Source organism: Vidua chalybeata, chromosome 1 (assembly GCF_026979565.1).
Source record: "Vidua chalybeata isolate OUT-0048 chromosome 1, bVidCha1 merged haplotype, whole genome shotgun sequence".
Taxonomy (NCBI): domain Eukaryota; kingdom Metazoa; phylum Chordata; class Aves; order Passeriformes; family Viduidae; genus Vidua; species Vidua chalybeata.
The window spans coordinates 495,738-521,038 of record NC_071530.1 but is presented as its reverse complement, the minus strand read 5'-3'; the positions used below and the strand labels follow the sequence as shown (position 1 = coordinate 521,038).

General features: G+C 71.5%; 1 protein-coding gene across 1 annotated transcript; it reads right to left on the bottom strand.

Moving 5' to 3' along the window:
• Window positions 1–100: 100 nt before the first annotated feature.
• On the bottom strand, window positions 101–23,316 carry KCNH2 (potassium voltage-gated channel subfamily H member 2). The gene is given in 16 exon segments (XM_053936509.1): window positions 101–1,480; window positions 1,789–1,951; window positions 2,213–2,288; window positions 2,291–2,389; window positions 2,943–3,188; window positions 3,271–3,370; window positions 3,767–3,960; window positions 4,494–4,746; window positions 5,103–5,302; window positions 7,201–7,579; window positions 8,195–8,620; window positions 16,905–17,119; window positions 17,628–18,086; window positions 18,738–18,902; window positions 22,018–22,248; window positions 23,196–23,316. Coding segments are annotated over 16 exon segments (3,444 nt in total). The 5' UTR covers window positions 23,272–23,316; the 3' UTR covers window positions 101–1,318.
• Window positions 23,317–25,301: the final 1,985 nt, after the last annotated feature.

The window sequence follows — 25,301 nt, the reverse complement described above, 5'->3', positions numbered from 1 at the left end:
GGATGCCCCAACCAGTCCCCATTGTCACAACGTCTAATCACGGTGACATCCGAGGTCATTGTCCCTCCCCCCCGAGCTCCCAGGTGGTGACACACAGAGCCGGGGGTCTCTGTCTGGTTTATTGGGGGCACCTACGCGGGGGTGACATGCAGGGGTGACATGGGACAAACACGGCACACGCTACGGGGCGGCCGGGCAGCGGCAGCCCCTCGAGCCCTGCGTCCCCCTCCCTGTGCGTGGGGTGACAGTGCCACGCGTCACCCGGCTGTGCGGGGGGAGCGGCCGGGGGCTCGGGGGACGCGCGGCCCGGCCGGGCGGGAAGGGGCACACGGAGGGTCCCGACCCTCCCTCAGCCGGGAGGGGCACACACGGAGCCACCGGCCCCACCCGTGACTGGGGGGTCCTGGGGGGGGACACGGCGGGGACACGGCGGGGGGACACACACACACACACACACACGGACGGGGGGCAACACGCGTGTCCCAGCGCAGCGGGACCCCCCGACACACACGTGACGTCCTGGGGACAGGACCCGGGGACACACCTGTGCACACCTGTGCACACACACACCTGTGCACCCCCCCGCCGCCCCGGGGCTCGGGGAGGAGGAGGAGGAGGAGGAGGAGGAGGAGGAGGAAGAGCAGCACAGTCTGACAGTCCGGGGCAGGGGGCCCCAGGGTGAGGCGGGATAAGGGGGGGTCCCGGCGGCCCCGAGTTCCCCCGCTGGCCGCCGGCACCGAGGGCAGTGTCCATGGGGCAGTGGCCGGAGCCCCGGCGGGCCGGGCCGGGGGAGGGCTCTGGGGACCCCACGGCTGCGGGATCTGTGCCCCCACCTTTTGGGGTCAGGGGTCCCAGGGCTCTGGGTGTCCCGCGGCCTGGGCTTTGGGGGTCCCACATGCTGGGGACAGGGGTCCCGCAGCCCCGGGGGTCCCAGGTGCCAGGCTCCAGGGGTCCCAGGTGCCAGGGTGTGGGGCTCCGAGGACTCTGGGGGTCCCACATTCCGGGGCTGGGGGTCCCAGGGCTCCAGGACTTCCAGGGCTCCGGGGCTCCCAGGGTCCAGAGCCAGGGATCCTGTGGCTCCGGGGGTCCCGGGTCGTGGCGTCCAGGGCTGCGGGCCGAGGGGTCCCACGTGCCGGGGTCCAGGGCTCCCACACTCCGGGGTCAGGGGTCCCACGTCCTGGGCTTTGGGGGTCCCGTGTCTCGGGGTCTGGGGACTCCAGGGCTCCCACGTCCTGGGGTCCGAGGGCTCCGGGGGTCCCGCTTTCCGGGGTCGGGGGTCCCGTGGCTCCGGGGGTCCCGCCGCGCCCCGGCGCTCCCATTAGCTGCCGGGGTCGGAGCAGTGTCTCTGGAGCGGGGGGGTCCCCGGGGGGGTCCCCGCGGGGGGGGGCAGCGCCCCGGGCAGGGAGCGGCGCCGCGGGGGGGGCGGCTCCAGCAGCAGCACCACGTCCGGGGGGTCCGGGGCGCGCGGGGGGCGCGGGACCTGCGGAACAGGGGGTCGGTGTTGGGGGGGCACCGCCGCCCCGCACCGGGGCTCGGGGTGCCCCCGCACTACCGGCACCCCCAGGGGGTGACCCCCGCGCACAGAGGGGCAGGAGGACGCGGGCGGCGGGCACAGGAGGGCGGCACCCCCAGCCCGGGGGGCTCAGGGGTGACCCCAGCCCACGATGGACAGCAGGACGAAGGGGTGCCCCCCGAACCAGGCACACCCCCAGCCCGGGGGGGCTCGGGGGTGACCCCAACCCACAGAGCCCGGCAGTGGAACACCCCCAAACGCCCGGAGTCCCTCACCTGAGCGAGCGGCCGGATGGGGGTGACGGGCAGGGCGGGGGGCAGCGGCCCCGGGGGGGGCTGGTGCGGGGAGGTCACGGCGCTGTAGGCGGGGGGCACCGGCACCTGGCGCTGCAGCAGGTGCACGATGGAGGAGATGTCCGTGCTCAGCCGCGATTCCAGCCTGCAACAGCCGTGTGCGAGCGGGGCCACGACGGGATGAGACGTGCGACCCCCCCAGCCCACCCCCACCGGCCCCCCAGGACCCCCATCCCTGTCCCACCCATCTCTCAGGTGGCTCGGGGGGCTCAGCTTGGGTTGGGGGTCTCCCCTTGCTTCTTTTCCTCTCAGGGCTCTCCGGACCCCTTTGGCAGTGGGGGGGCTCCCATGGGGTCCCACTGGCCTAAGCCCCCCCCCGGGTCCCACCTGAGCCCCCCAGATTTACCTGTTGAGCTGTTTTTGGAGCACATCCAAGCGGGATTCCAGGTCGGAGCGCTGGCGGCGGGTCAGGGTCGGGGGGGATTTGGGGGGGGCCCGTGGGAACAACGGGGGAGCTCCTGGTACTGGCGGCCCCGGGTGTCACCCCAAAAACTGAATATGTTGGAGACCCCCGAGAAGGCGCCTGGAAAAGGAGGGGAGTGAATGGGTTTGGGGGGGTTGTGAAATGAGGGGAGAGGTTTTGGGGATCCAGGGGACTGGGGGAGGGGTGGGGAGGGGGGCTGGGGCTTTTGGGGGGGCTCCACAGCCGCAAACAGGGAGGGGAAGATTGGGACCCTCCCTGCCCAACCAGAGACCCCTATCCCCACCTGAGGGGGTGCAGGGGCAGTTGAGGGGGAGGGCTGAGAATGGGGGGGTTCAAGGTTTTGGGGGGAGCTCTGGAACCCTGAGTGAGGAGAGCAGCAGTGGGGAACCCCCACCCCACCCCAACTTTCACCTGGAGGGCTCCAGGGGTGCAGGGGCAGTGTGAGAGGGGGGTCAGGGGCTGGGGAGCCAGGGAGTGCTGCAGTTTTTGGGGGGTCTGCAGGACCCTGAGTGGGGAGGGAAGGAATGGAGGGGAGCACAGGGGAGCAGTGGCAGGCGCTGGACAGGGGATGGGGGCTGGGGCAGGGCTGGGGACAGCAGTGCCAGGGTTTTGGGGCATCCTCTGAGCCCCCAGCCCAAGCCCCCCGACCCACCTGAGAGGGGGTTGCACATATCGCTGCCCTCTCGCTCCTCGGGCTCGGGGGGAGCCGGGGGGGCACTGCGGAACGGGGACAGCGCGGTGGCCCCTGGAGGGGGCGCGGGGGGCTCCTCCTCGTCACTGGAGCCGCAGCTGGAGCGGCTGGGGGGGTCCCACTCGGCCGGGCCTCGGGGGGCTCCGGGGGCTTGGCCACCCCCGCCGTCCCCCCGCAGCGCCCGGGACTCCTCGGGACTGGGGGCATCTGCAGGGGACAGAGCGGGGTCAGGGCCGGGCCACCGAGACCCTGGGTCACCCCCGGGGGTCCCGGCCCCCCCGACCCCCACCTTTCTCGGGGCGCCGGCGGAAGGACAGCTTGCGGCGCCGGAGCCGGGAGAAGCCTCCGTCCAGCTCGTCGCTGCCCGGGGAGCCGGGGATCATGTTGGTCTGCGGGGACACGGGGGGCACAGTCGGGGGGCTGCCGGACCCCTCCCGCTCCTTCAGGACCCCCCCAGAGCTCTCAGCCCCTCACAATTTGCTCAGCGCCCCCTCCCTTGCCCAGGACCCCCAGCCCTTCTCGGGGCTCTCCTGGCTTGCTCAGAATCCCTCCAGACTGCTTGAAACCCCTCAACAACCTGCTCCAAACTCCCCCAGCTTCCTCACGACTCCCAGTTTGCTCAGGACCCTCCGAACTGCTCAGGACCCCCCTCAGCTTCCTCTGAACCCCCTTATTTGGCCGGGACCACCAATTTTCCAGGACCCCCCGGTTCACTTGGACCTCCCGGCTTGCTCAGGACCTCCCATTCTGGAACCCCACCCCCCCCCCCCCGGGCCCCCCCTCACGTCGCGCAGGTTGAAGGTGATCTCGAGGGTGCCCCAGAAGCGGTCGGAGAACTCGGGGTACATGTCCAGCACCTCGAGCAGGTCCTCTCGCAGGATCTTGTGCAGGTCGCAGTAGGTGAGCGCCCGAACGTCCGCCCGCGACTTCCCGGGCCGGGCGTGCAGGTGCAGCGGCTCCCCGAAGGTGTCGTTCTTACCTGCCGGGTGCGGGGGTCACGGGGGCTGCGGGGGCTCCGCGGGTCCCTGCACTGCCCCGGCCACCCCTGCGGCTCCCAGAGGTGTCCTTCTGACCTGGGGGAGCCGGGGGGGACACCCGGAAGGGAGGGAGGGGTCACCCCGGGGCACTCGGCTGTGACCAGGGCTGAGGGGAACCCCCGGGGGCACTCAAGGTGACCCCAGAGCTTGGGGGGCTCCGGGAGGTGCAGGAGTCACTTGGCGTGCCCGGGAGCCAGGGTGTCACCGGGGGGACACTCAGGTTGTGCACAGGACTGGGGGGTCCCCAAGAGGCGGGGGTCAGTATGCGGCTTCCCCAGCACTGGGGGGTCCCGGGATGGGGGGGGGGATCCCTCGGGAGGCAGGTGGGGTGTCACCCGAGGAGCAGCGGGGGGTCTCCAGGAGATGGGGTGTCACCCTGGGGGCACCAGGACCGGGTGACGCCACAGGACCCCCGAAGGCAGCGGCTGCCCCGTGGGGCACCGCGGGACCCCCGGTGCCGCTTCTGGGGGCTCACCCAGGATGGCGACCACGACGTCGCCGCGCAGGATCTCGATGGAGCCGCGGGAGATGAAGTAGAGCGCGGTGAGCACGTCCCCGGCGTGCACCAGCGTGTCCCCGGGGGGCGCGTGAGTCGTCTTGAACTTCATGGCCAGCGCCCGCAGGCAGCCCTTGGTGGCCCCCCGGAACGGGGCGCAGTTCTGCAGCAGGCTGCGGTTCAGGTGCAGGCAGATGTCGGCCTGCAGGCACTCGGGGAACCCCTTCAGCACCTGGGGGGCACCGGGGGGGTCACAGGGGGGCACAGCGCTTTGGGGGTCCCAGGGGTCAGGGGCGTGGCAGGCTTTAGGGGTCCCGGAGGGTCTCGCCACGGTCACGCCGATGCCGCTGGTGCAGGACCAGGTGAGCTGGAAGTGCTGCCTGAGGAGTTGGGGCTGAGGGCCAGGGGGGGTTCAGGGGTCCCACGGGAGTTTGGGGTACTTTTGGGGTTTTTCAGGGGTCTCACCGCGTTCATGTCAATGCTGCTGGTGCAGGACCAGGCGTGCTGGAAGAGGAGCTGCGGGCCAGGGGGGGGTTCAGGGGTCCCATGGGGGTTTGGGGTGCTTTTGGGGTTCCTCGGGGGTCTCACCGCGTTCATGTCGATGCCGTTGGTGTAGGACCAGGCGTGCTGGAAGTACTCCTCGAGGCGCTGGCGCAGCGGGTTGGGGATCTGGTGGAAGCGGATGAACTCGCGCACCCGCAGCATCTGCGTGTGGTAGCGCGCCGTGCCCGAGTACAGCCGCTGGATGATGGCCGACACGTTCCCGAAGATGCTGGCGTACATCAGCGCTGGGGGGGGGGGCACGGTCAGGGCGGCTCTGCGCCCCCGAGCCCCCCAAACCTCCCCTGCCACCCCCCGGGCCGGGGGTGCGGGGTCCCCGTGTCCCCAGGTACGAGCACGGGGTGGTGGCCGAGGTGCTCCCGAAGATGCTGCCGTACATCGGTGCTGGGGGGGCACGTCGGGGGGCTCTGCACCCCAAACCCCCACAAAGCTCCCCAAACCCCCCCACTGCTGCCAGGGCTGTAGTGTGGGGCACCCATCATCGTGGAGGGTGCCCACTGTCATGGGGTCCCCAGTGTCACCGGGGGTCCCCACTGTCACAGGGGGGTGTCCATCACCACAGAGTGCCCTTTGTCACAGGAGTCCCATCAGCACAGGAGCTGCCATCATCACGGGAGTGTCCCCATCTTCACAGGAGTGCCCCTCGTCACAGTGGTCCCCACCACCACAAGGGTTTCCCACTGTCACTGGGCCCCACAATCGTGAGGGTCCCCATTGTCATGGAGGGGCGTCATCGTCACGGTGGTGCCAAGAGTCCTCAAGGGAATTCTCAGATGCCTAAGCCCACCCGTTCCCCAGCACTGCCAAGGCCACCACTGACCATGTCCCCAAGTGCCACATCCACAGGGCTTTTAAATCCCTGCGGGGATGGGGAACCACCCCTGCCCTGGGCAGCTGTCCCAGGGCTGGAGAGCCCTTTCCAGGAGGAACATTCCCAAAATCCTCCCTGACCTCCCCTGGCCCAGCCTGAGGCCGTTCCCTCTGCTCCTGTCCCTGTTCCCTGGAGCACAGCCCGACCCCCCCGGCTGTCCCCTCCTGTCAGGAGCTGTGCAGAGCCACAAGGTCCCCCCTGAGCCCCCTTTTCTCCAGGCTGAGCCCCTTTCCAGCTGCCTCAGCCTCTCCTGGGGCTCCAGCCCCTTCCCAGCTCCATTCCCTGGACACGCTCCAGCCCCTCCAGGGCTCCCCTGTGGGGAGGGGCCCAGAGCTGCCCCCGGGATTCCAGGGGGTCCCTCAGCAGGGCCAGTACAGGGGACAGTCCCTGCCCTGGGCTGTGCCCACACCGGGGCTGGCACAGCCCAGGGGCCGTCAGCCTCTTGCCCACCCGGGCACCCCTGGGCTCGTGTCCAGCCACTGTCACCAGCCCCTGTGCCCGGCCTGGGGGTTCCATGGGGCTGGTGTGACCCACAGGTGTCCCCTGCCCATGGGTCTTGGCAGAGCCTCCTGTCCCCCAGCAGAGCCACATCCCAGCCAGCTGTGTCACCTGAGGACAGGCCACGAGGGGCCCCCAACCCCCAGAGCATCGGTGAAGGCGTCAAACAGGGCTGGCCCCAAAACTGAGCCTGGGGGTGCTCCTACAGCCCCCCTGTGCATGGGTACAGGCACAGGTGTCACACACAGGTGTGAGGTTATACACACACAGGTATGCACACACACACACACACAGAGGTGTGCACACTCACAGGAGTGTGGATACACACATAGAGGTGTGCACACTCGTACACACACAGGTGTCACTCACAGGTGTGCACACACCCAGGTGTGCACACTCACAGGAGTGTGGATACACACACACAGGTGTGTACACACACACATAGAGGTGTGCACACTCACACACACAGGTGTGCACACACACACACAGGTGTGCACACTCACACACACAGAGGTGTGCACACACACACACACACACACACACAGGTGTGCACACTCACAGGTGCTCTCACACCCCATGGCCACTGACATCCCACCAGCCTGATGCAGATGGAGAAGATCCTCCTGGAGCTGGTGTTGGGGTGGGGTGGCCAAGGCCCCGGGGCTCTCACACACCTGGCTGCACACGCGGGTGCTCACGCACGCTCACACAGCTCGTCACACCCGCGCAGGCGCCCTCGCTCCCCGGGGCACTCACATCCGATCAGCATGACGCAGATGGAGAAGATCTTCTCGGAGTTGGTGTTGGGGGACACGTTGCCGAAGCCGACGCTGGTGAGGCTGCTGAAGGTGAAGTAGAGCGCGGTGACGTACTTGTCCTTGATGGAGGGCCCGAAGCTGCCGTTGAGGGGCTTGCCGATCTGCTGTCCCAGCGCGTGCAGCCAGCCCGTGCGCTGCCCCTCCACGTTGCCGATGGCGTACCAGATGCAGGCCAGCCAGTGGGCGATGAGGGCGAAGGTGCACATGAGCAGGAAGAGCACGGCCGCGCCGTACTCCGAGTAGCGGTCCAGCTTCCGCGCCACCCGCACCAGCCGCAGCAGCCGCGCCGTCTTCAGCAGCCCGATGAGCGTCGTGGTCTGGGCAACGGCAGGGAAAGGGTTACAGGGGGTGCGGATGCCCCGGGGACCCACAGAAGGGTGAGGGGGCTTCCCTGCTCTCTCCCCACGTCAGCAGCCCCAGCAGCGTCGTCGTCTGGGGGACGGGAAAAAAGTGGGGGACGACAGTGAAGAGATACCCTCAGAACCCCAGAAGGGTGGGGGGCCCCTGCCCCAAGCCAGGCACTCCCATTCTGGGGGTCTCCTCCTGCCCCAGGTGCCCCCCAGGGTGAAGGTGTGTGGGGAGGGAGGTCACCAGGACAGCAGAGCCAGAGAGCGCCCACAGATCTCTGGAAGGGCAGAGGCTGCCATGAGCCCCTGCCCCTCTCCCCATACCAGCCCCAGGTGTCCCACCCGGAGCAAAGGTGGTCCGGGAAGGAGGCCCAGGGGGGTCACCAGGGGCACTGGTGGTGTCCTGGCCTGGCGGTGCATGTGGGACCCCCAGGCACTCCCCACGGGAGGACCCAGCACCCAGGAACAGCACCCACCCCCCCAACATCCACCCCAGCAGTGGGGGCACAGGTGGGACCCCCAGCGCAGAACAGCACTGCGCAGCCAGCGCGGCTGGCACCCCCGCGCCCTGTGTCCCCGTGTCACCTCCTCGGAGCCAGAGCCGAAGATGAGCAGGTCGAAGGGGATGGCGGCCACCATGTCGATGAGGAACCAGCCCTTGAAGTAGTGGATGGCGATCTTGGCGGGGTGGCTGACCACCTCCTCGTTGGAGTTGACGTAGGTGGTGCGGAAGTTGATGAGGATGTCGATGATGAACATGATGTCCACGATGAGGTCCACCACGTTGAGGGGGCTGCAGGAGTAGCCGCACTGGTGCCGCTGGGCCTCCTCGGAGTCACTGAGCAGGAAGGCGGCCGAGTAGGGCGTGAAGATGGCCGTGTAGATGACCAGCAGCAGGATCAGCCAGTCCCACACGGCCTTGAAGGGGCTGTAGTGCAGGATGGTCCAGCGGTGGATGCGCGGCGCCTGCAGCTTGTACTCGGGGAGCACGTCGGCACCCAGGGACAGCACCTGGGCCGGGGCACACACGGGGCTCGGTCCTGCACCCCAGCACCCCACAGGACTGAGCCCCTGCGACCCCAGCCCCCGAGCGACGTGGTGCCAGGGGCCGTGGCTCGGTGGCCTTGCCCACGGTGGGTCAGGGCCGGGTGTTGGCCGTGGTGGGTCAGGGCTGGACCCAGCGGTTCTGGGGGGCCTTTACAGCTTCAGCAGTTCTGTGACTCTCTGGGGTGCGGCGGGACCCCAAAAAGGGCAAGGAAGGGGGTGTGGGGGGCTGCAGGGGGGCGGTGCTGCTGCAGGGCTCAGACCCCCAGCCTGGGGAGAGGTGGGCACCTGGGTCAGGGGCCTTGGGTCAGCACTGGACCTCGTGGTTCTAAAGGTCCTTCCCAAAAACAACGGTTCTGTGACTCTGGGGGTGCAGAGGGACCCCAGCACAGGCGACGGGGGGGGTGCAGGGACACCACCACGTGTGACCAGGGGTGCCAGGGCAACAGCTGGAGGGCACAGGGGGACAAAGCCCCCCACACCACAGAGCTGCCCCACAACCCCCTCCTGCCCCACAAATACCAGCAGGGCAGCTCCCACCCCAAACACCCACAGACATGATGCTGCCCTGTGTCCCCAGCCGTGGCCACCCCCATCGGGGGGCACGGCCTCCCCCTGGCATTTCCATCTGGAGGGCACAGACCCCTCCCCACGTGCCAGTCCCTGTGCAGAACACCCGCACGTCCTGGGGGGCACCTCAGGGGTCTTTGTGGGGTCTTGGTCATCCTCGGGGGTGCCTGGGGGTGGTCTACAGGGTCCATCACCACGCACAGCCCCACAGCAAGGGTGGGAGGTGACAGGGGGTGACCCACGGCCCCCCCGTCCGGTGTCCCACAGGGTCACTGCCTCCCTTCTGCCCTGTGGGGGTCACGGTCCCCCTGCACCCCTGGGGGTCTCCTTGCCCCTCCAGACCCACCGTGGGGCTTCATCTGCTGCTGCCCCACAGGGAGGGGATGGCTACCACCCCCCCCCGCCCCATCGGCCCCCCAGCCCCGAGGGCACCCCTATGGGGGCCGGGGTGCCCCCATCACACAGAGCCAGAGCTTCATGTAAGCCCCCAAACCCTCCCGAGCAGGTGCCGAGGACACGGCCCGAGGCTCCCACAGCCACCGCCAGGTCTGGGGTGGGCACAGAGCCCCCCCCGCGGCACCCCCGCCCCCCCTGCCGGGTGCCCGGGGGGCGCGGAAGGGCGGTACCGGTACCTTCTCCTCCTGACGGTGCCCGGTGCCATCGCGGCGGAGCCCCAGGCAGGCGCTGCAGAGGGGGACCCCGGGCATGGGGCAGGGCCCGGGGGGCGGCCCGGGCCGGGGGGGCGCAGGGGAGGCGCCCGGGAACTCCTGCAGCAGCTGCAGGAGCGCGGGCAGCATCCTCGGGGCGGGCAGCAGGGGTCAGCCCCCGCCGGCCCGGGGGTGCCAGGGACCCCCCCACCCCGGGCCCGTGCCCATTGTGTGCCCGGGGACCCCCGGCGGCAGCGGGGACCCCCGGCGGCAGCGGGGACCCCCGTCGCGGTGCGCGCCAGCCGCGCTCCGCCGGAGCAGACAGGAATTATTGGGGCGGAAATTTTTCCCAGGCTGCTCCGCTGCTGCTGCCACGGCCAGGGCCAGGGCAGCCCCCCCGGCCCCCCACCGCCCCCTCCGGCACGGGGACGCACCGCGGGGTCGGCGACACTGCTGCGGCTGTGGGTGCCCACACGCGACACGGCACGGGGTGGGACGTGTCACAACCCCCCCGCAGCCCCCGGGCACCGCCACGGCACCCACACCTGGCCCAGGTGTGCGGGGAGAGCGCTGTCCACGCACCGAGCAGCGGGTCAGGGCCCACACTGCGACAGGGACACGCCGGGCACGTCCCCGAGCCGCGCGGGGCCACAGGCTGGGGTGCGGTTGCCATCCTGCGGGCGCAGCCAAACGTGTCCCCCCACTGCCACGGCCCCCCCGGGACACGGGCCATGTCGCCTCTGTCCCCAGGGCCCACCAGCCGCGGAGGCCTCGTGGGGCAGCGGGAGCGGCCATGGGGCGATGGGACATGCGGTGCTGGGAACACACGGCGACACGGCTGGGGCACAGGGTGACGGCACCGGGACGCGGTGACACGCGGTGACACGGGGACACGCGGTGACACACACAGCGACAGAGGCGCACAGCCCCAGGGACACGGAGCGGCGGCACTGGGACACACGGCGGTGCTGCTGGCACACGTGGTGACAGTGCCGGGACACACGGTGACACGCGATGACAGCACTGGGACACACGGCAGCTCCTGCGTCACAGCCGCCGCCCCCACGCGGGGGATTCCCGTTGCCACCCGTGTCCCCACGCACCGTGTGACGGCGGGACGAGGCCACGCGTGTCCTGCGTGCGGGGGGTCCCCGTTCCCACCCCCTTCCCGGGGGGCTGCACCCCAACGCCCCCCGTGCCCCAGGCGCCTTCCCCTGGGGGTGTGACGGGGGCCCTGGGGACAGTGGGGGGGTGGCAGGTACCGTGGCACAGAGCCCCCCCCCCCCCGCCGGTGCCAGCCTGGGGGTGTCCCCAGGGAGGTCCCGGAGGGGGACCCCAGCCCCAGAGTGCCCGAGCCCCCCCGGCTGTGCCGGCTGCGGTGTGAGCGGGGGGAGGGGGGGCCCGGGGGGGGCAGCGGGGGAGGGGCGGGCGGGGGGGGCGGGGGGCGGCTCCAGCCACCAGCCGCTCCTGCCGCTAAATTTATCGCAGCTGCCGCGGCAAAGTGGGACAAATCCCGGCCTGCGGCGTGGGGGCGGGGGGCCCGGGGCCCGCGGAAGGCCCCGGGGGCAGGGGGGGTCCCGCCGGCTACGGGCCCCCCCGCTCCCCCCCCCCCCCGACCCGTGTGGCCCCCACGGGCTGGGGGTGGCCCACACCCCCCCCGAACTCGCCCCCACCACGTGACCCCTAACTGGGACCCCCGGCCCTGCAGGAAAGTGGGCAGGGATGGAAGGCACGGGAGAGTGACCAGGACGCCCACTTAGCCACAGACCCCCAAAATACACCCCCACGCATCAGCCCCACGGATACATCTGTCAAGCCCCCCGCGATTCACCCCCCTCCCCAGCATCTGGTCAGCACCCCCAGTGCAGCCCATGCCGGGTCCCGGGGGTCCCAGCCAGGGGCGAGGGACTGTCCTGGCACCCCGTCCCTGTGCCAGCCCCCCGCACGCACGGGAGGGACACGCAGAGCCCCCCCGACCCCCAGCCGTGGGGTCTGCAGCCCCCCAAGTGGCGGGGCAGCCCCCGGCCCAGCATGTCCCCAGCCATGGGGACAGTCCCCAGCCCCTCCCCGCCCCCCAGGGCCCCCGTGCCAGCAGGGCTCGGGGGTGCCACGAAGAGGGGCTGGGGACACCCCCCCTCCCCACGCACGGGTGGGACCCCCACCCCTGGCGCGTATGTCAGGACGGGGCCGATATGCGGCGACATCCCGAAGCCCCCGGTGCCACCCCCCCCGCCTCGACACCCGTCAGTCACGGTGACACAGATGGCGGCGGTGCCGGTGACACGTTCGGCAACACGCGGCGACACGTCCCGCCCTGGTGACGCGTCCCCGACACCTGCGGTGACACCGCCACCCCCCGCCCCCCCGGGACACCCGGCGCCGCACCTGCCTCGACCCAGACACCTGCGCCCACGGCGCACCCCAAATACCCGGGCCGGGACAGGGGGAGGCCCGGCACCCCCCGACAGCCCCCCAACAGCCCCCCAACACCCTGACTGACCCCCTGCACCCGGACCCCCACCCCTGCCCCAGCAGGGACCTCACAGCCACAGTGCCCCAAATCCTGCCCCAGCAGGGACCCCACAGCCACAGCGCCCCAAATCCTGCCCCAGCAGGGACCCCACAGCCAGGGAGCCCCAGATCTGCTCCAGCAGGGACCCCACAGCCAGAGAGCCCCAAATCCTGTCCCACTAGGGACCAGCACCCACAGGCACCCAACACCAGCACTGGCAGGTACATGCAGGGACCCCCAAGGCCCCCATGGGCACCCAGCACTCACCCTGGCAGGTACCCCTCACCTTCCTGGGTACCCGACACCTGCCGGGGTACCCCACACGGGCCCTAACCAGGCCCTGGCACCCGCCCAATGCCCCACCAGGGTCTAAGACCCCCAGACCTCACAAACCTGAACACTGACACCCACCTTGTCACTGACCCTGAGGCGCTGGGAGTCGCGGGGACACCCCCAGCCAGACGGACACTGACCCCCCACGACATCCCTGTCGCCCTGCAGGTGTCACCCGATGTGGTCACCAGCAGGGCAGCATCAGCTATCAGCCAGGTGACCCCAGACCACCGTGGGGACACCCCGACACAGGAGACACCCCAACAGTACAGACATCCCGAGGCTGGGGAGCCCCCCCACGTTCCCCTCCCCGCACTGCTGTCCCCCCGGGGTGGCATCGGGGCTACTCACGGCGCTGAGCTGCGGCGTCGCAGCACCCTCGGGACCCCCCGACATGGGCACAGGGGACACAGGGCCGCCCTGGGCGGGCAGCGACAGTGGCACCCGCTGCCTGTGGCACCCGTGGCAGGGTGGGGGACAAGCCCCGTGACCGGGTGACGTCCCTGTGGGACGGGGTGACGTCCCTGGGGGCGGTGCGCCCGCCCCAGCTCCGACCCCTACCCGGTGACGCTGGCACTGACCCACACCCACCCCAAAGCCACGGGCCACTGGCAAGGGAACGGCTGCGAGGACCACCTGGGACACACTGGGGACCACCTGGGACACACTGGGGACCACCTGGGACACAGCAGAGGCCGTGCCAGCCACGGGCAGTTACCCCTCGCCACACCACAAGCCACCATGGCACAGCGGGACACAGCACCGGCCCGGCCACGGCACCAGGTGGGCAGTGGGGACCCGTGAGGGTCCCCCAACCTCCCGGGAGGCACTGGGGGGCCCCAGATCCCCCTGGACCTCCAGAATCGCCCACCACAACCACCAGTGTCCCCCCACCCCAAGCGCGGGGGCACCCCCGGTACCCCACACCCCCTCAGGGCAGGATGAGCCACAGGAGCCTCTTCCCCAGCGGGGGACACTCCAGGCCTCCTCGGGCCCCCCAGCCCCCCGCAGCCCCTCAGAGCCGCCTGCTGCGACCCCCAGTGCCAACCCCGCTCTGCGTCCCCCATCCCGGCGTGGGGACACCCCCGGGACCCCGCACCCACGCGTGGCACGATAAATTGCGGGTCCCTGTTCCCGCCGCGGGGGGAGACCCCCCCCCCCCCCCCCGAAAATCCCGGGACCACCAAACCCATCCAAACACTCCGGCCAGGATCCCCGGTGCCCGCCCCCCTCCCCCCCATCCCGGCATGGGGAGACCCCCGTGCCCGCGTGCTGTGGGACCACAGCGGGGCCCCGTTTCCGCCGCGGGGGGACCCCCAGAGCCCCCCGGTGCCCCTCAGAGCCGCCTGCAGCCCCACCGCTGTCCCCAGCGCTCCATCCCCTCCTTCCCGGCATGGGGACAGCCCCGGGACGCTGTGGGCGCGCACGGTGAAAAGACAATGGGACCCCGATCCCCCAGCGGGAGGACCCTCCGCAGAGCCCCCAGATCCCCCCGGCGACCCCCAGAGCCGCCCCGCACGACCCGCGGTGCCCGCCCGCTCCGTTTCCCCCACGCCGGCGGGGGACGCCCCCGGGACCCCGAGCCCACGTGCGGCGGTGCCAAACCGTGGGGCCCATTTTCCCTCCCGGTAAGAACCGCCGCGACCCCCGGCTCCCCCCGGCCTCCCCGCGCATCCCGTACCGCCAGGACGCGCCCCCGACCGGCCCGTACCTCCTGTGCCACCAGGCTGGACACCCGCACGGCCCGGCGGACCCGCTCCCGCCGCTCCCCGTCGGGGCGGTCGCCGCGGTCGCCGCTGTCGCGCCGCGCCGGGGCCATGGCCGCGCTCCGGGGGTCCCCGCGCTCCCCCCGCCGCCCCCGGCCCTGCGCGCGGCAGATGGAGCGGGGCGGGACCCCCCGAGCCCTCCCCGCCGCTCGCCCCCGCCGGGCCCCCCCCGGCTCCAGCCGTCGCCACTCCCCGGAGGAGGGACCGGGAGCGCCCGGGAACGGCCCCGCGGGGACACCGGGGCGAGGTGGGGCACGGGGGTCCGCGGAGCCGGTGCCTTCCCCGCCTGCTCCACCGCCACCCCCTGTCCCCGCTGCCAGCTGGCACCTGCGGCCCCCCGGGCCCCGCGAGGGATCCCCCCAAGTGTGACTCGCACAGCCCTGTCACAGCGGGATGGGGACGGGGACGATGACGGGGATGGGGACAGCGGTGGTGGCGACAAGGACAGTGATGGTGGGGACACGGACAGTGACGGGCACACGGACAGTGACGGTAGCGGTGAGCTGGCCCTGGCAGCCCCGGCTGATTCACGGCTCCCGGTGTCCCCGCGTCCCTGGCCACTGCCCAGCCCTGGCAGTGCCCCACGGCTGCGCCCGCCCGGCCCCCCCCGGGCACCCCCAGCCCCAGTGAGAGGGACCTGGGGGGCAGCGCCCTCGGCCACCCAGCCGGTGCCAGCGGGGCCGGGGTCGGCAGGACTCGTCCCGCAGTGGGGGCCCCTGGTGTCCCCAGCAGCCAGCGACGCCCCAGTGACACGCCCTGGCTGGTGGCACCGCCGGGTCCCCACAAACCCTGAGTGGGTCTGGGGTCCCCCAGCCCTATCCTGCCCCACCCAGGGATCCCCTCCAGAACGGACCAGGAGTTGCCGGGGGTCCCACGAGCCGTGGGGATGTCAAGGACACCCCAGCCACACCAGGCCCCTGTCACTGTCACCCAGCACGCGGTGACCTTGACGGGCGCTTGGCTCCGGCCCCGCGGGTGAATCACGGTGCCGCTGCAGGGACACTCTGTCCCCCAGTGCCACCGACCCGAGAGGCGTCGCCGTGCCCGAGTCGGAGACAGCCCCACGCCCCCAGTTCCCGCACCCCCTGTGTCCGTGTCCCCGGTTCCGCCCGACCGCACAGCACCGGGGCACCCCGAGAATCCCTCGCCGTGCCGGGGGGCAGAGCCCGGCCCGGTGACCGCAGCCGTGCTCCCCGTGTCCCCTCGTGGCCCCCGCGGCAACGGCGGGGGAAGTGAGAGCGCAGCGTCACCCTGGCGGCACAATTAATCACGGCCGAGGCAATCAGGAGGTTCCGTGAGGAGCTGGGGGGGTCGGGGGTGCGGCGTCAGGGGGGTGCCACCCCACAGAAGGGTCCCTCCAGCCCACAGAGGGTCCCCCCGCCCCACCGAGGGCCCTGCGGCTGCTCCAGCACCAGCGCGGGGAGCGCCCGGAGCCCGGCAGCGGGGCCTGGAGCTCCGGGTGGGAACGGGGGTCCCCACGGGGCCCCTCACGTGTGCGGGCAGGTGCGGGGCCGGGGGGACCCGAGGCGCTCGGGCAGATGCGCCGGGGCCGCTCCGTCCCCCGCCAGCTGCCGGGGACCCCGGGGACAGCCCCGGCCGGGGCTGCGCGGGAGGCTTGGGGACACCGCGGGGAGGGACAGACAGCGGGGCCCCCACCCCGCACAGCCCTCCGGGGATGCCCGGAGCCGCCGACCCCCCCCCCCCCCCCCCCCCCCGGATCATTAGCGGAGGGAAATCAGGGTGTAATTAAGCGGCGCCTCCTGCTCCCGCGGCAGATGGCGGTTACACAACGGGCCGCGGATTAGCGGCGGCCGCCAGCGCCTGGCACCCGGCAGGCACGGCACCGGGCCGAGGGGCACCGGGGCACTGGCGGTGTCTGCCCCCCTGCATCTCGCTTGGAGCCCTCCAGGGACCGTCCTGGACCCGAGCGCCCCCAGCCACGGCACCCACTGCCCCAGAACACCACGGTCACAACCCCCGGCCAGTCCTCCCAGAGCCCCCTTGGCACTGCTCCGTCACTTTGGCACCACCTGGACACTTCTGGCATCACCCGGGCACTTTGGCACCACTCGGGCACCTCCAGCACTGCCTGGACATCTTGTCACTGCTCGGACACTTTGTCACTGCTCGGCCATCTTGGCGCAGCCTGGCCACATCACTGAAGTTGTCCGGACGCCCCGGTACAACCCAGCCATCTCTGCACCACGTGCCACCTCTGGCACCTCCTGGGCACCTGGCATCACCTGGCCACCTCCCAGCAGCACCTGGCCGCTGTGGTAACCTTTGTCACCACTTAGCCACCTCTGGCACCTCCAGCATCACCCAGTCAGCCCCCACCCAACTCCAGGGCCTTCCACAGCCCCCAGGGCTCACCTGTGTGACGTATGTCACCTGTGTCACCTGTCCCCCCGTCCGGGTCTCACCTGTGTGACCTTCTCGGTGACGTTGTGGGTGCGGTCGCGCAGTTTGGTGGGGGCAATGATGGGCCGGGGGGCCGGGGGCGGGGCCAGGAGCCCCCCCGGCTGCAGGTCCATGAAGTTGAGGGTGATCTGGGGGATGCGGCCGATGGCCCGGAACCGCGCCAGGTCCGAGTCCGACGTGGAGTTGAGCAGCGCGCTGCGCACGGCGGCCACCGCGCCTGCGGGGGGGACACGCCGTCACCACGGCGGGGGGACTGTCACACACACCCCGGATCCGCAGGGCAGCTCCCACAGCTCCCCAGGGCTCCCGGGGCAGGGGTCCCACGGGCCCCGGGGGGATCCCACAGCTCCCAGGTTGGGGGCCCATGGCAGGTGAAGGGAACGCAGAGCCCCGGGGCGGGGGCAGACCCCCAGCCGTGTGCCAGCCACCGCAGGGACCTGCAGAGCTGCTCTCAGTTACCTTTAACATCATTACAATAATTGTCCCTTATCTTAATACGCTTAACGAGCTCTGGGGCCAACGAGGCGACTCCCGAGGTGATTCCCAGGGTGACTCCACCCCGTGGCTCAGGGGGCTGCAGGATGGGCTAGGAGGGTCTTGGTGGTGATGGGGGGGGTCCCCAGCCCCTGCTGTGGGGCAGCGGGATGGGGGTCACCAGGGTCTCTGGCTGTGGCTGCCCCGTGTCCCCAGCACCCATGGCTGTCCCCGTGCCCGCGTGACCGTACCGGTGCTGGAGCCGCGGTGCAGGCCGGCACCGGCGCTGGCGTGGCGGCTGTGGCAGCGCTTGTCCCCGTCACCCTTCATGGCCTCGATGTCATCGACGGACGACGCCCGGCGAAGGCTGCGGAGGCTCTCCCGGGACCGGCGCTCCCGGGAGCGGCTCCTGGCCAGGCTGTGGTTGGCGAAGGCCAGCGCCAGGCGCTCGGCCCGCGGGGACGACTGCGTCACCGGCGGCTCGGGGTCCCCCATCAGCGCCGCCTCGTCCTCGGGACGGTCCCCAACACCGGGCTCCAGCGAGGATGAGGCGTCCTCAGGGCCCGAGTCGCTGGCAGGCAGGGCGGGGTCCGTGGCCAGCGGGTCCGTGACCCCCGGGTCCACGACCACCACGTCGGGCGGCTCGGGGGGCAGCGACTGGCGGCTGCCCGTGAGCGCCAGCAGCTTCAGCCGCAGGGACCGGCTGCGTCCTGGGGGAGGGACAGGGCTGGGTCAGGCCTGGCCTTGGGGTCAGGGTCAGGACCCAGCTCCAAATCCCCCCATCCCCAAATCCCCACATCCCCAAATCCCCACATCCCCAAATCCCCTGCTTCAGCCACAGGGATCAGCTGCACCCTGGAGTCAGGGCTGGGGCCAGGGGCAGGGTTGGATCCCCCCTCCCCACGGTGCTGCCCGCTCTCCCCACGCGCCCCATAGCAACACCTGGCACATGGGGTCAGCAGGACACGAGCTGCCACTGACCCGGCAGCACTGACCCCACTCCCCTGCAGGAACCCAGGAGGAGGGTGTGACCCGGTGTCCCTGTCCCCCCACACCTGGGGGTGACCCGGTGTCCCTGTCCCCCCACACCTGGGGGTGACCCGGTGTCCCTGTCCCTGGGGGTGACCCAGTGTCCCTGTCCCCCCACACCTGGGGGTGACCCGGTGTCCCTGTCCCCGGGGTGACCCGGTGTCCCTGTCCCCCCACACCTAAAGGTGACCCAGTGTCCCTGTCCCCCCACACCTAAGGGTGACCCGGTGTCCCTGTCCCCGGGGTGACCCGGTGTCCCTGTCCCCCCACACCTGGGGGTGACCCGGTGTCCCTGTCCCCGGGGGTGACCCGGTGTCCCTGTCCCCCCGCACCTGCAGGCCCCCAGGGGGCCGGGGTGACCCAGTGGTTGGTGCTGGGGGTCGGGGCCTCGCCGGGCTCAGGCTCCCTCACGGCCTCGAAGTTGAGGATGAACATGATGACGGTGCCATCCTCGTTCTTCACTGGCACCACGTCCACCAGGCACGGGAAGGAGCTGCCTGCAGGGAGAGGGGGTCAGTGGCACGGGGGGGTGGCACCCCCGCCCGCGAGGGCATCCCTGCCCTGCCTGGCCCCAAACATCCCAGGAGACACTGCCCCTGTCCCTGCTGGGCACCCCCTCCTTGGGAGCACCCCCTGCCACCCCCCCCATTCCTGCTGAACCCCCTTCCTGCCTCCCCGGGATCACCCCGCCTGCCCCCCAACACTGACTCCACCAGACGGCCCCACTGCAGCTGCACCACGGGGGGAAACTGAGGCACGTTAGGGCGGGGGGTGTCCCCATTTCTCCCCCAAATGTCGTGGCGTGTCTGTGCGTGGGCAGCGGCACCGGGGGGGCCACGGGGGGCTCTGGGGGTGCCGGGCAGGGTTAAGCCGCTCAGAACTCGTTAACAGCTGTGGCGTTAATCCGGTGCCACAGCTGGGGGGGGAATGGGGGTGGTCAGGGCAGCCCGGGGCAACCTCTGGGGGACGGGGGGGGGGGCATCCTGCTCCCCCCCGGCACCCCAAGGGGACCCTGGGGGGACACAGCTGGGTGGTGCCAGGGGGACACGTGGGTGACGCCAAAGCACCGCGTCCCCCGCTGACGGTGTCCCCCCGGCTGGCGCCGGGCCCGGCAGCCTGGCACGGCGGGTGCCAGCTGGCACTGTCCCTGCTCCCGTGCCCGCGGCGGGGGGATTCCCTGACGCACGTGGGGCCGCGGGCCGGGGGCCAGCACAGGGTGGCCCCGGGCTCCCGTGGGGTCCTCGCCGAGCCACCGCCGCGAGGGGACTGGTGCCACCGCGCCGTGGGCACTGCCCCGCCGGCTCCATCCACCCCCGCGGGAATCTTGAGGCCCCCAAGGCCCCAAGGTCCCGCTGCCTGATGGGGGCTGGTCCCGGGGCGGGGGCCATGGGGGGACTGCAGTGGCAGAGGTGCACCCCACACTGCAATGGAACCCGCCCCCCTCGCCCCTCTCACCCTAAGTGCATCTCCCACGGCCAGAGCTGCGCCCCAAATCCCCCCGCACCCCCACACTGCACCCCAGCACCCCGGGACCAGCACCGGGAGCCCCAAAGCGGGGGGACCCCCCTGTCCCCCCATCTCTGCACCCCCCTACCGCACCCACTGCCCTGGGACCTGCACCCCCGCACCGAGGAGCCACCTGCACCCCCAGGCTTGCAGCCAGGCTGGGGACACCCCTCTGGCACAGGGGGGACCCCCACACCCCGAGGTGTCACCGTGACAAGGCCCCGATTCGGCCCTCGGCCGCTCCCCCCTGCACCAACACCGGGGGCCACGCACAGGGGGACCCCGAAGGCCACAGCAGCAGCCGGGGGCGTCTGTGCCCCCTCCCTGCCCCCCATCCAGCCTGGGGTCCCTGAGGTGTCCCTACGGGGACACAGGTGCCCCACGGGCGCCGTGACCTCCCCGCGTCCCCGGCACCATAAACAACACGTCGCAAAGACAAATGGCTGCAGCAGCGGCGGCGACGCGGCGGCTCCACGGCTCCACCGCGGCTCCACCGCGGCTCCGGGGATCGGGACGCAGCACCGGGGACCGGGACACACTGGGGGCTCGCGGTGGGGGGGCTGCAGGGCGGCAGTGGGCACCACAACACGATGCCGAGGACACCCATGGAATGGCAGCGACACCGGGAGCACCGGGCATGCCGGAGCCACGGCAACGAGGTCCCTGCCCCACGGTGCCTGGGGGTCCCAGTGCAGGGAGTGGAACCTCCCCCAGCAGCCTCACACAGTGGCTGGTAGCACGGTGGCATGGGGAGGAGACCCCCACGGTGGTGTCACTGCAGCCCCCAGGGCTGGCAGCCCCGCAGCAGCCTCTGGCCAAGGGGCCCAGGACACCCAGGACACCCCAGATCCAGGGCTAACTCACTGCCCAGGGTCCCACCCTCATCCCGAGAGACAGACGGTCCCCAGGGACTGCCCCTGTCCCGGTGGGGGCTCCCAGAGCACCCCCAGAGCCCTCATCACACTTCCCCATGGGCCCCAAAGAAGCTCCCGAGGGCTGGGACCCCTCATCCCTTCTGAGAACCCCCATCCCACCTCTCCCTGGCAGCACGTGAGGGCTGGTAAGGGGTGAGACCCCCACGCTGCTCGGGGGGCAGAGTTGGGGGTGTCGAGGTCTCTGGGGACCCAAGGCAGGCCCCAGGCAGGAGCCCCATTTCCCCCGCGCCTGTGGCACAGCCGGTGGCACCCGGCAGGCCGATCAGTGCCGCCCTAACGAGGGCTCAACGCAGGCCCCAGGGGGACACCCACGCCCACCTGTGCCCCACAGCCCGGCACTGCGCAGTCCGAGGGGCACAGGGGCGCGCCAGGCACAGCCCCTGCAGGACGAGGGTGCCAGGGCCAGGAGTGGTGCCTCTGGCCCCGGCCCACCTCCCAGGGCTCCCGGGGCCACGGTGGCTCCGCACGGCGCCGTGGCCACGCCGGCAGCTGGCACCAGCTTTGTTTACTCCAGCACCGGAACCGGGGCCGTGTGCCCAGAGCTGGGACAGCTGTGGTGACAGCCGGGACACCTGGCACTGGCACGGGGCCACGGTGAGGGGAAGCACCAGCACAACCAACGCGGGGAGCCGGCCTGGCTGTGCAGGGCACAGCTCCCACCGCCCGGCACAGGGACCCCCGGGATGCCACCTGCCCGGTTGTTCCACACAACCCCACAGGGATGGTGGCACTGTGACGCCAGCTCAGCGCACTCCTCCCCTGCCCTTGCTCCAGGTGACACAGCCCCCTGCGTGCCCCTCTGCGGGGGATCACCGCACCCCACAACCCCGGGCCCACAACATGCGGCTCCCTGGGCCACACCTGGTGGCCACCATGGCATCAGGAAGGGCGGGGGACCCGCAGGGTGCTGGTGCCCGTCTGGAGCCACCAGGGCCAGGCTGGGAGCCATCACGGTTCTGGAGAGCGCTGCGAACCCCCGGGGGTGTCAGCGTCCCCTGGGTTCCCACCCGTGCCAACAGCTCCTGCCAGCCGGCGCCGTCCCTGTGCCTGCTGTCCCCAGGGGGGTCCCCAGGGGGGTCAGTACCATCCTTGGGCAGAGGTAGCTCTGCACCTTGCGCTCCCGCAGCCCTGCTGTCCCCGCTGCCCCCTGCCCGCGGCGCGGGGTCCGTACCATCCTTGCGGTAGAAGCAGATCTCCACCTTGCGCTCCTCGGCGCCCAGCAGGGCCTGGGCGATCTGGGCGGCGGCGCGGCGCTGGGTGCGGGGCCCGTGCAGGAAGTCGCAGGTGCTGGGCTGCTGCATCACCTCGGCCCGCGAGTACCCGCAGAGCCGGCAGAACCCCTCGTTGCAGTAGATCACGGCGCAGTTCTCCACGCGCGCGTTCCCGATGATGAACTTGCGGCCTGGCGGGAGAGGGGCGGGCGGCTCAGGCCGGAGCAGCCCTGGCCCAGGGCGGGGGTCCTGTACACCCCTCCAGCCACGGCTCTGGGCTCCCCAGGGACACGCAGGCCATGAGTCGTCCTGCTCGCTCCCCAGGGACCCCCTGAGCTGGCGGCATCACCACCGTGGGGACCCCGGAACTGTTGGGATCCCTCCATCGCAGGGACCCCAAAACCACGGGGACCCAGGGGCTCCCAGCAACAGTAGGGACTCAGGGATCCATCCCCACAACTGCAGAGACCCCTTGGGGACACCACTACCATGGGGACCCTGGGACCGCCACCACCCCACCCTGAGGGCGGCGGCCAGACCCCCGAGCACAGCCTGTCCCCCCAGCAGGGTGACACCCCCCCAGCCCGACCCACCGGCAGCACTCCCCCCACATCACCGCCCTGTCTCCAGCCTGGGGGATGCTCAGGGCCTGACCCCAGAGAGGCGCTGGGAACCCCCAGATTTTCAGTCTCCCGGGGCCCCCACTCTGCCAGGTGCCCCTGCACCGGCTGCCGGGCAGTGCCGGGGGGCACAGGCCAGTGGGACCCCCAGTCCCTCAGCAGCGTGAGCTGGTGGTGGGGGCTCCACACCTCGGGGACTGTGGGGAAGCCCCAGTTCTGGCACCCCAGAGCCAGGGGCTGCTGGAGGGCAGGGTGGGCAGGAATCCCCCACCAGCCAGCTTTGTCCCCGTCACCCCAAGCCCACCTGGAGCCGGGGACTCCCGGACGCCAGGGCGAGCAGGGTCCCTCCCTGCCGGGCTTGTCCCCGTCACCTCAAACGCACCCAGGGCCACGGTCCCCTCACTGCCCTCCCCGCCTGGTGCTCCCCGGTGCTTCCCGATCCCCTCCCCGGGCGCTCCCCCCGCGCAGCTCCCCCTCGGGGCCCCCAGGTCCCCCCCCCCCCGGTCCCCCCCACTCACTCTGCCCCTCGAACTTGCGGATGATGGTGTCCAGGAAGGTGTTCTGGGGGGCGACGTGCCCCCGCCGCACCGGCATCGTGCCGGGCCCATGGGCAGCGCCGGCGGGGCGGGGGGGCCGGGGGCCGGGGGGGGGCCCCGCGCCGCGGGGGGTCCCGCTGCCCTTGAGCCAAGGACGGCGCCGCTCCGGGGGGGGCCCCGGGCACCGGGGGGGGCCCTCCCGGCCCGGGGCCGCCGGGACCGGACCCCGCCCGCCCCGGTGCGGAGCTGCGGGGCCGGGGGGGGGTCCGGGGCGGGGAGCCGGAGGGGGGGCGGCGGGGCCGGGCCCCCCCCGCTCTACCCGCCCGGTGCGCGCCGCGCCATCGGCCTTATTTAGTCACGGAGCGGCCGGGGGGGACCGGGACCCGCCCCGCGCGCTCGGCGCCGCTCGGAACAGGTCGGAACGGTTCGGCTCCGTTCGGAACGGCCGGGCCGAGCCGGGCTCGGCCGGTTCGGTTCGGCGGGGTTCGGCCCGCTTCGGTTCGGTTCGGTTCGGTTCGGCAGGGTCGGTTCGGCCCGGCCCGGTTCGGCCGAGCTCGTGCGGGGCTCGGCTGGGTTCGGCGCGGTTCGGCTGGGCTGGGTTCGGCTGCGCTCGGCTGCACTGGGTTCGGCCGGGCTCGGCTCGGCTCGGCTCCGTTCGGCTAGGCTCGGGCGGGCGCGGCCCGGCTCGGGCGGGCTGAGCTCGGCTCGGCTCGGCTCGGCTCGGCTCGGCTCGGGCGGGTCCGTGCGCTCGGCCCGGCCCGGCCCGGCCCGGCGGGCGCTGCGTGTTGACAGCGGGGCCGGGGCGGGGCCAGCGCGGGCGCAGCCAATGGCCGCGGGGGGGCCCGGGACCCCCGCCCCGCCCCGCCCGGGGGCGCCCAGCGGGCCCCTTGGCCCCGCCCCGCCCCGCCCCAGACACGCCCACCGACAGCAGAGCCACGCCCCCTCCCCCGGATCCCCGCAAGGCCCCGCGCCGCCCCCGGCACACCGGGGCGCACTCCGGTCCCAGCCCCGCTGTGCAGCGAGGCCGCACGCCCGGACAGGGGGGACACGGGGACACCTGGGTGCGGGAACACAGGACATGGGGACCTGGGGACACTGGGACATGAGGACATCATGGGGACACTGCGTTACCAGGACATCGGGACACTGGGGCACAGGGACATGGGGACCTGGGGACACTGGGACACTGGGACACCATGGGGACACTGCGTTACCAGGACATCGGGACACTGGGACACTGGGACATGGGGACCTGGGGACACTGGGACATGAGGACACCATGGGGACACTGGGTTACCAGGACATCGGGACACTGGGCCACAGGGACATGGGTACATTTAGACACCAAGACACCAGAATAAAGTACAGTGGGACACCAAGACACTGGGACACCGGGATGTGGGGTCGCTGGCGCACCAGGACACGGAGACACGGGGACAGTGGGACACTTGGACACGGGAACACGGGGCCGTGTGGGGCAGCAGCAAAGCATCCAGGCACAGCCCCAGCTGGGTCCTGGTGGGAGCCTCCCTGCCCCAGTCCTGCCATCCTGGCCCAGCCTAACCCTCTTCCCAGGCTAGTTCCAGCATCAGCCCCAGTACCAGTCCCAGATCAGCCCTTGTGCTAGGCCGATCCCAGTCTAATCCTAATCTCTATCCAATCCGAATTCTAGTCTCTGTTGTAGTTCTAGTTCCTGTCCCACTCCCAGTCCGGTCCAGTCCCTGTCTCAGCCCAGACCTCATCTAGTCCCTGTCCTGTCCAGTTGTGGTCCCGGTCTCAACCCCAGTCTAGTCACAGTCCCAGTTAAATCCTAATCCCAGTCCCCTTTCCAGTCCAGTCCAGTCCCAGTCCGGTCTGGTCCCAGTACCAGTCTCCATCCAGTCCAAATCTCAGTTCCAGTCCAGTCCAGTCCAAGTCCTGGTCCCAGCTCAAACTCCAGCCCTAGTCCACTTCCAGACCAGTCCAGTTCCTTCACAGTCTGATGCAATCCCAATCCACTCCCCATCCGTTTCTGGCCCGGTCCTGCTCCCAGTCGCAATCAAAGATCACTCCCAGTCCAGTGAGGGTCTCAGCGCTGTCCCAGTCCAG